Genomic DNA, 10,386 nt, shown 5'->3' with positions numbered 1-10,386 from the left:
AAAGTACGAATGTGACTGTTTAAGGTGTGCCATCGAAATGGTGTATAAAACACCTCAGGACTGTCGATGGGAATTTATAGGCTCAGTGATAAAAGACTTCACTGCATATGAGCCCTCCAGGGATGACTTGGTATGCTATACAGGACAAGGAGTCTACTACAGAGTCCAACGAACTCGACTGCTACAAGTAGCTCAAGTAGTAGTAACAGTGGATCAAATCCTACAGGTATAGCTGAGTTCTTCAATAAACAGGAGCGAGATCGATTCATACTCGACCAAGGATTATCTTTTCTCTGACTACTAGCTTGTCATGCAAGCCACACAGAAAATTTGGCTACTTACTGAGTGTTACGATACTGTACAACCATGGCATCCAAACATCTTGTTTGAGAAATAAATGCTGTCATGCAAATGTATGGAGTGGAGACCGATAAAATGTCTATCAGCTCCTACAAGTCTTCCAGATCATCTTTATGATCTCTCTACAGTACTGGATTGGCTAGGAAGGAAGTAGGAAAACTGTTAGCCAGGCCCAACTACTTCAATTGAATGCCAGAAGACTTGATCAAAATTGCTGCATATTTGCACGACAGAGCTTATAAGGATCAACCCAAGCCCCAGGAATTCTCAGTACATTGGTCGTGTGTACTGCGAAATAACAATAGAGCTAAGTCTGATACCTCTAGGAGCTCAACCACTCCAACTAATGGTCCTGCACTTGCACAAAATCCCACTGTGAGTGAAGGTCAAGGTGTCCGTTTTGCAACCGAGCTTCCCATCCCTAACTCCATTTCGGTGTTGCTGTCCAGGAAACACCCTGTTTCATGACTACCGGGATTAGGAAGAGTCAGTGTGTTCGCCATAGGAGCTCCTTCAGAAAGGACTACCACTACCAACAATGGTCCTGAGACAATAAATTCAGGACTCAACAATAGTGAAGCAAGGGTGCCTGCAGCATCGAACACGTGCATACCAAGCCCTAAGTCATGGACCAGCTATATTTTCCATAGCAGAAACAATCAAAATAGCTCCAGACCTGTTGAACAAACCAACGACAACTGAGGACAAGGAAGAATCCCTGCTCATGGTAATGGAGGAGGATCATCCTCGTCTGGTAACGGTAGTAACCCTGGTCGAAGAGGTAACCCTCCTCAGAGCAACCCTCCTCCCAGCAATTGGTATGTCCCCCCTTGAGGCAATGAAGGAGGAGGAGGAGACGAACCTGGAGGCAGGGGAGGCAGCAGTGGAGGTGGGAATTGGAACAATAATAATCCTGCCCCACAAAACTCGGACTACCCCCCATGGTGGCGAACTCCTGAAGAATGGCAAATCAATCGTAAACTGAATGCCAATGTTTTACCTGAGTGGGATGGTGCAGGGGAGACCACCATAGATTATTTGAGCGGTATGGGCTTCTTGGCAGCTAGTGCTTGAAAGTCCAGTCCAGTCTGGTTTTTTGACCCAAAATGAAAAGACCGAGACCTAGACTGGTCCACACAATTCTTAAAACCTCAAAAGACTGGACCAGGACCAGAAAAGACCAAGACTGCAGTCTTTTTCGGTCTTTGGACCGGTCTTGGTCCAAACTGGTTACAACCAGTTCAAGACCAGGTTTTCAGCTAAATATGCCATAAATTTCGAAGGGACCCTCAATCGGGCAAGATCCTCGGGATCGATGGTGATCAAGGAAGCAACTTCTGATCCCGGTTGAGGATGAGCGACCGGGTCCAGAGCGTTGTTCAGGGTCTTGGCAGATCTGGCATCATTTTCGGCATCAATCCCCTTATTCTTTTGCAAAATATTAGGGAGAGAGAGATTTTTCAACAATTGAATGATTGCTGGAGAAGTGTGAGTTCGCGGGACGCGAGGCTGCGGGTTTAGTGGGTTCTGGGTGTTCTGAGAAGCAGCAGCGGGAGGCTGCGCTGGGGTACTGGCGAGTGTGTCGGTCATCACAGAAAGGTGCGAGGAATGTCAATGAGGAGCGAAGAGAGTCAAAAAAATTTCGAGTGACCGACGAGCAATTTCTTAGTGTCAGAACCAGATCTGAAGTGAAGGGGAGAAGCACTCCCAACACATAGACATAGATAAGTATTTACATCTGGGTGAGATGTCTGGTTCTGACGCAGACGTTATCTTATCCTAAGATGAGCATGCTCTCGTGCCTCAAGCTTACTCATCACGGAGTAAGTTGTCTTTCCTTAAACATTCATGGAAACTGACTTACCTTTGCAGATTCAGCGTACCCCCGTTTCGCGGACATCGAGACATAAAGTCGACGTTTTCATTCTTCGTGGCTTCTAAATGAGTGCAAGAACATTAAATTACGTTGAGAATTGATGTATATACAAAAATACTAAGGTACACCTGCTATTTTCACGAAATATTTTACAGTTTTTTATGTATCTTTGTCAGTTTCTATCCTAAAAATATGATCTTAGGTGCATTTTGAAGGGTTTTTATGTAGGTACAAAAGACCGGTCTTAACTGACAGGACCGGTCCATGTAAACCGGTTTTTTCGCAGTCTTGTGATCTCAAATATGAAAGACCAAGACTGCAGGTCTGGTCTTTTGCAGTCTTGGTCTGGTCCAGTTGTGGTCTTTTTGCAGTCTTGGGGCTGGACTTCCAAGCACTATTGGCAGCCCTGAGCTCCAAGATGAAGGAAGGCATAGCTCAGCTAGCCCCTTTCAAGTGGACCTCTTGCACCCTAAGTTGGTGGGAAACTCTACCCACTCCCGACAGGACCTACTTCTCAAGCAACTGGGACAACATAATGATAGGAATTCAAGCCCACTTTTTGGATGAAGAATGGGTGCGAGATCGAACATTCGAGTTCGATGAGATGACCTTCTGCAATAAAGGTCATGAACAAGAGAGTCCATTGGAGTACATCCAATGTCGTATACGACACCACCATTTCCTCCATCCCAAGGAAGAGGACAGACCCACTGCCATTGCTTGCATTTTATGATGACAACCTGTTGAATGGACCCATTATCTTAGTGAAACCATTTGTCCCTCGATCCTCTCTGTCCAGTCCATAGCTAAGCAGATGAGGAACAGTTTAATAACCTCTTGGCAGCAGGCTGAAAGAAACAAGAAGCCAGCGCTCTACTATAGAAATCACCGTTCACGTGTAGCACACGCTGCAGAGGTGGACTTGAACAATCAAGGAATGCAGCTTGAGTCTTATTCATCAGATGAGGAAGAGGAATGGGACGTTAACTATGCCTCAAACAACAGTTGTAAGCCTCCACCTTGCTCTGGGGGGCGAAAGCCCAAGCCCGCGACTGCCAAAATGAAGTTTCCTCACTGGAAAACGGTTAATGGTATAACCTTTGAGGGATGATATCAGGATTAGTCCGTGAGATCCCAATGGAGACTGTTACATCTGTACTAGTCCCAAGCATTTCCATAGGGACTGTCCCCACTTTGGTAAATGGAACACTCTATGGAATGCACATAAGATTTATGTGGACTGGGATCCAGCTGAGGAGGAAGAAGCAGATAGAGAGTACTTAGTTATGTTGGCTGAATCTAAGATCACCCTTTCTGCTTACAAGAGTGAAAATCTGTTTAAGTCCTTTGCTACCGAGATACATTCATCCCAGGGACAACTAAGAAATTCATTTGCTGCTGAAAAGCATGTAAAAATTGCTGCTGTAACGTGCGACGAAATAGACAAAGTTGAACCATGTGTGGAAGCTACCTTTCATAAGGTGTATTCTGCACATCGTAATGCTCAAAAGTCTAAGGATTACAATAAGGGGAAGAACAAAGAGGTCGTACCAGTCAATGAAATCATAAGATTCATGAAGGTGAAGAAAGTTGAACCTATCTACGAGCCCGGTTGTGTATTTCCCATGGTCAAAGGCCAATCTTTACCTGAAGGAATGGGATCATCAGGGACGAAAGCTCTACACATGTGCGCGAAAATTGGTAACCTCAAGTCTGATTCCATTCGAGCTCGGCTGGATTCTGGAGCTGATATCACTCTGATATCGGAAGAATTCTGGAAATCAATGTCCGATTCTCCTCGCCTGTGTGAAGGAATGAGAATGAAGCTATACCATCTCACTGGAGGAGCAAAGGTTCTAGGATACATTAATACTGAACTATATGTCTTGGCTTGAGATGAGTCCATAGTCAGTTTTGAACTAGAAGCTTATGTCATACAAAACATGAATGTACCTATACTACTGGGAGAAGACTTCCAAACTACCTACGAACTCAGCGTTACGAGATATCCTTCAGGGCATTGTGAAGTAGCTGTAGGGCAGTCTGGGCACATGATTCCAGCCACCTCTTCCCAAAATGTGGACTTAGGATTTGAGATCTGAGCAGCCTTCAAAGATTGGATAGTCAAGAAGGTTATCATTGGAACCGATGATCAGAACATTATGGCTGCTCCGACCACATGGATTAATGCCTCGTGTCCCTTTCTCCCTATAGCTAATCCCAGTCCACACCCATGCTACGTTAGAGCTGGAGAGGTTGTAGGTTACCTACATGACCCTGAGACGATGTTAGATAAGCCCAAGGACGAAGAACAACTAATTAAAATGACAAGCTTTAGACCTGCACCTATGGCGCGGCACTTGCTAACACTCGGCCGTGCCTCCGGTGCTGGTCACAGCTTGCCGGGGGCACGCCCCCTGGACCCCCCAGTACACATGTTTAATCCCAGTTTTTGTACACATTTTTTATCCCAGCTCATGTTGAGTCAGAATGATGCAAGGTGAACAATAAGGCTGTCCAACACCATGCACACCGCCTTATGGCTATACATGTTTGAATGCTATGCAAAGAACCTGAAGAGCCTATAAAAGCAAAACAGGGATGTGCTGTTACCCAACAGCACCTGTTGTTCTTTGCTTTGCCAAGCAGCTCTTCCAACCCCAGTCTTCATTGCCACTCACCTTCAGCTCGTGGCTCCTCCTCCCCCCAGTACACATGTTTAATCCCAGTTTTGGTACACATTTTTTATCCCAGTTCATGTTTAATCTCACTTCTGGTACACATATTTGATCCCACTTTCAGTACACATAGTTAGACTTAAATCTGGACTTGTGGTATAGCACTCACTTTGCCCAGTCATGCCTTGCCAGAGGCAAGCCATCCCCCCAGAACATGTGTTTGTTTCCAGTTCTGGTACACATCTCTAATCCCTGTTTCACTTTATTTCACTTCATTTGAATTTTCAAAGATATACTTTAACCTGCAGTGGTACTCATTGTGCTTGGTCAGCTCGCCAGAGGCAAGCCCTTGGACTATCTGATTCAAATTTAACAGTTGTGGTGTACATGTTGCTCAAAGTTACACTTTCATGTGGACCCCCAGTACACATGTTTAATTCCGGTTTTAGTACACCTCTTTTATCCCAGTTCCAGTGCATATGTTTAATCCCACTTCTGGTATTCAATCTCCATTCTGATACACATTCTTTATCCCAGATCTGGTGTATACCTGTCATCTGAATCATCAATGTTAGGCTTAGAGCTGGACACAGCACTTGCTTTGCTCAGCCATGCCTGCCAGAGGCAAGCTGTCCCCCCAGTACATATGTTTATTCCAGTTCCTGTGCACATTTTCAATCTCTGTTTTGGTACTTACATCTTATTAAATTTAAATTTTTTAAATTATGCTCTGACCTACACCCATGGTTTGGCACTCACTGCACTTGGCCAGCTTGCCAAAGGGAAGACCCTTGGGCTATCTCATAACAATCTGATACCTGTGGTGTACATGTTTCTCAAAGTTACACTAATTCCTGTTTTGGTATTTACACTTTATTTAAATTTTCAAAGATACACATGTCAGGGCAAGCCCCCTGGACCTCCCAGTTGATATGTTCAATCCCAGTTCTGACACACACATTTTATCTTAATCATCAAAGTTAAACTGCCCTCATTCAAATTTTATTCTAATCCAAATCATCAAAGTTACATTTAGATCCACACCTATATAGTCCTACATTTTGTACTGTAACTGCAGTCAGCAGTACAAAGCTGGCCATATTTTTTGATTTTTCAACTCTTGGCTATGGCTTACACAGTACCATACCATGCACCATAAATTACAATTCAGTAGGCCACTCATGAAAATCTGTTGAGCAACTAAAATCCACCTGAAATTTAATCTGCACAGATCTCAAAAGTAAGAAAAATATACCATGACAGTGGGTAGAGGGGAGTGGAGGATGAAAAATAGTACAGAAAAAGCAAAATTGAGGCTGGGCTATATTTTTTGGTCTTTCAACCCTTGGCTATGGCTTACACAGTACCATATCATGCACCCAGTAGGTCAATGATGAAAATCTATTAAGCAACTAAAATCCACCTGAAATTTAATCAGCATAGATCTCAAAGTAGGAGAAATATACACCAACAATGGAGTGGGGGGTAAAAAATAGTACACACAGGGGAGAAACAGTGATTTGTCCAATGAGTAAATTACTGGGCATATGTTGATCAGAGGCATTATTGCTCAATGATTTTCTTTACATTTGTTTGAAGGATAAATTTAAAATATATTCAGAAATAAAGCTGAGATAAAAAGACACTGTGAATTGTAGTCCCATGTAATATATGCCCATTAGTAACAATCTAAATGGAGCTAGTGGATTTACTTAAAATGTGTCTTGAAATATTGGGCATATTCTGAATACATTTAATAATGGCTGGGCACATCAAAATCAAATATTGAATGAGCTGCTGGGGAAAATTTGATGCACATTTTACCAACAGTTCTCATGTAGTCCCTTGTGCACATCCTAATTGCAGTTGATGTTCAATGTTGGGCATATTTTGACTTTACCCACCTGACAAACATGAAGTAAATTATTGAGCAATAATGCCTCCAATGAACATATGCCCAGGATTTGCTAATTGGACAAATCACTGTTTCACCCCTGTGACAGAAAAAGCGAAATTGAGGCTGCTCAGAGAGGTGTGACCACAAAAACACTCACAAAAAATTAATGCAGTACTATACAAAATTTTACTATAACAGAATGTGGTTGGGAGCTACCAACACAATGTGCTGTGGTTGTGATCACACCGTGTGACATTCCTGGGAAACTCCGCTGACGCGGCTCAGTAAAAGAGAAAGAGGTTGCTTACATGATCTATTACGTAATAACTGTCAACCGTCCTCTCTTTATATATTAGATTGCATCTGCTGAGGCTCTCAAGACTACAATCATTGGAACTTTAAAGGCTCAAGATCTAGCTACAGCTACTAGCCCTATGGCCAATTTGCCTGGACATGACAATCAATTTGAAGAAAACGAATCGTGGGGACCTAAGACTACTGCAGTACCCGAAGACCTGGTTAGCGGAGACATAGATAAATTAGTCAACCTTGGTCCCGATATACCAGAAGAATATCATGACTGACTGACTGAAGTATTGCGCAGGAATGCTGCAGCCTTTGGAGTAGACAGTTGATTAGGACATATTAAAGCGTGAGTTCAAATCCCGCTGCAACCAAATATGCATCCTATTTCAGAACCTATGTATGGAGCTTCCCCAGCAAAAAGAGAAGTTATTGACCAACAACTAGTGTTGTTGGCAACTGCTCGCCAGCTCGCCACACCAGTTTCACCAGCTGGCGAAACAAAAAAATAAAAACAGGGTGGTGAGACCTGGTGAAGTTTGTCAAAATTTCAGAGAATAACAGACATTTATGGGCACATAAAATGGTTGTGGCCCTGGGAAGCTCAAGCCATTTCTTGTCCAAAAATAGCCAACAAATGGGCCAATCTTTGTCCCAGAATAGTGGATTTGAGGCAATTTTGGCCCCAGGCTTGTCCACGGATAGTGGATTTGAGGGCACAACTGGGCAGAAACATTTCCGGAATAGCATTCATATCAAAGGTGGAGATTTTACTGTCAGCGATGAAGAGAAGGAGTGAATTTCGTTGGTGACATCAGTAGTGCATATGTATCTGTTTCTGAGCCGAAAACTTTTGTGTTGTAAAATTCACAGAGAGCTTCCATTTTGGGCAAGTCATGTGTACATAGACCCTTGTCCAAAATAGCAGATTTGAGGCCCAAACATAGCAGATTTGAGGCCCATTTTGACTGCTTTTTGTGGACAAGAAATAGCATGAGCTTCTGGGGGCCTTATGGTTGTCGATGTTGGGAAATTCTGACTGCAGGCCAAATTCCCCAAACAATCCCCAAATTCCCTTCGAAAACCAATCCTTATTCCTGATTTGAATGCTCTGATCCATTGATCCCATCCAATTTTGATCTTGACAATACTTAACACAGACCCAAAGCAGGCCTCAGCAGTGAATCAGTGATGAAAAAATGAGTGTAATTGCTGAGAAAAAAAATCAAGGGTAATAATAGGATACTACTTTGATGCAAAACGACAGAAATTCAAATTTTTTCATTTGCCAGCATTTGCCAAGCTCTCGCATGCTCGACTCGCCAAGCCGGCAAGTGGCAAATGCTTTCAGAGGTTTTGCCATCCACATTACCAACAACTCAAAGCTTGGTTCGAAGCTGGAGTCATCAAACCTTTGGTCAGCCCTTGGGGATTCCCCACTGTAGTAGTCTATCGAAATGGCAAACCCAGACTGGTCATAGATTATCGGAAACTTAATGCTAAGACTAGCCGGTTTTACTCAAGTAGAAATGGCTGAAGATGCTAAGGAAAAAACTGCATTCCATTGTCACTTAGGATTGTGGCAGTTCAAAAGAATGCTGTTTGGCCTCAGAAATGAACTGTCGATCTTCCAAAGACTTATGCAGGAGGTGCTGGCTCCATTCCTGTGGCTATTTGCACTGGTCTATATCGACAATATTATGGTTTATTCGAAAAATTGGGAGGAACATTTGGAACATCTTGATTGAGTTCTAGGGGCCATTGCTGCTGCTGGAATAACCTTATCCCCAGCTAAATGCTATGTGGGGTATTCGTCAATCTTATTATTGGGGCAGAAGGTTTCTAGGCTTGGACTTTCCACTCATAAGGAGAAGGTACAAGCTATTATGGAACTTGCTTGTCCCACTTCTGTGTTGGACCTACAGAAGTTCTCAGTAGGGATGGTCGTATATTTTTCAACTTATATACCATTCTATTCTATGATCGCTGCCCCTCTGTTTAATCTCCTAAAGAAAGGAGCTAAATGGCAGTGGCACGCCAAACAGGAAGTCGCTTACCAACAAGTGAAGGAAGCCCTAGCTAACGCCCCCATGCTAGAACACCCCATTGCAAATCAGCCTTACAGGTTATACACAGATGCATCTGACATTGTGCTAGGAGCGAGCTTACAACAAGTACAAGCTATCCAAGTTAAGGACCTCAAGGGTACTCCCTGCTTTAGCAAGCTAGAAGCTGCTTGGGAAGCATGCAAGGAGGTACCCAGTCTCATGGCCAAACTTTATGAAGATCAACGTGAAGTTGAGCAGCCAGACATATGGGGAAACATGTTGGATGAAACCATCATACATGTAGAATGTGTAATAGCATATTGGAGCTGCACGTTCAAATTGGTGGAACACAATTATAGCGCTACAGAACGTGAAGTGCTTACTGCTAAGGAAGCCCTTGTTAAATTCCAACCATTCATAGAAGGGGAAAGCATCACTCTGATAACGGATCATGCCACCTTAATATGGGCACGAGTATACGAAAACTCTAACCGAAGACTAGCGGCTTGGGGGGCCGTATTTGCCGCTTATCCTGGGTGACTGGTGGCTACCACTTTTATCATATAACCTAGACTTAAGCCTACAGACGACAATCTATAACACTGAGATTTTTATGAAAGGCATTTCAATACATGAGCCTAAGCCTTTCAATCATCAAATTGCCTGGGATTTCTGATAAAATATGAGAAATTCTCTATGGGCATTTCATAAGTCTGTCAAGCCATCTCAATGGTGGTTTTTCAATAGATACCTTGTACCTTTCATTGATACCTTAGAATATTTCATTGCGATTTTTCAAATGTATCCCTGGGCATTTTATTGTGATTTTCTAAATGTATCCCTTGATATTTCACTGTTATTTTTCAAATGTATCCCTGGGCATTTCATTGCTATTTTTCAAATCTATCCTTGGGCATTTCATTGCAGTTTTTTAAATGTATCCCTTGATATTTCATTGTTATTTTTCAAATGTATTCCTGGATATTTCATTGTGATTTTTCAAATCTATCTTTGGATATTTTATTGTGATTTTTCAAATGTAACCCTGGATATGTCATTGTGATTTTTCAAATGTAGCTCTGGGTATTTCACTGTTCTAAAAATAGCCAGGAAATGAGAGCTAAAGATAGGAATGGTGTATAGGATGTCAGGTACTGCTTTGAGGGTCTACAGTATATATATATAAGAGGAATTATGATTGGATATGACCAAAAAGTGGAGATA

At 42.7% G+C, this 10,386-nt stretch overlaps 3 protein-coding genes across 3 annotated transcripts; 2 read left to right on the top strand and 1 right to left on the bottom strand.

The window, feature by feature from the left end:
• Positions 1-1,590: 1,590 nt before the first annotated feature.
• LACBIDRAFT_329795 (uncharacterized protein) lies at positions 1,591-2,268 on the bottom strand (the record flags this gene model as incomplete). Its single annotated transcript, XM_001883886.1, has 2 exons — positions 1,591-1,930; positions 2,225-2,268. The coding sequence occupies 2 exons, from the start codon at positions 2,266-2,268 to the stop codon at positions 1,591-1,593; spliced, it is 384 nt and encodes a 127-aa protein (XP_001883921.1).
• A 386-nt stretch (positions 2,269-2,654) lies between these two features.
• Positions 2,655-4,131, top strand: LACBIDRAFT_329794 (uncharacterized protein; the record flags this gene model as incomplete). The annotated part of the gene is made up of 3 exons (XM_001884006.1): positions 2,655-2,884; positions 3,002-3,243; positions 3,488-4,131. 3 exons carry the CDS (start codon positions 2,655-2,657, stop codon positions 4,129-4,131), a joined length of 1,116 nt encoding a protein of 371 aa, XP_001884041.1.
• A 2,719-nt stretch (positions 4,132-6,850) lies between these two features.
• On the top strand, positions 6,851-7,460 carry LACBIDRAFT_329793 (uncharacterized protein; the record flags this gene model as incomplete). Its single annotated transcript, XM_001884005.1, has 3 exons — positions 6,851-6,946; positions 7,168-7,329; positions 7,416-7,460. 3 exons carry the CDS (start codon positions 6,851-6,853, stop codon positions 7,458-7,460), a joined length of 303 nt encoding a protein of 100 aa, XP_001884040.1.
• Positions 7,461-10,386: the final 2,926 nt, after the last annotated feature.

The sequence above is a fragment of the Laccaria bicolor genome, genomic scaffold (genome assembly GCF_000143565.1).
Source record: "Laccaria bicolor S238N-H82 LACBIscaffold_23 genomic scaffold, whole genome shotgun sequence".
NCBI lineage: Eukaryota > Fungi > Basidiomycota > Agaricomycetes > Agaricales > Hydnangiaceae > Laccaria > Laccaria bicolor.
The sequence above is the reverse complement of the archived record's forward strand: the minus strand, read 5'-3'. Positions and strand labels throughout refer to the sequence as shown.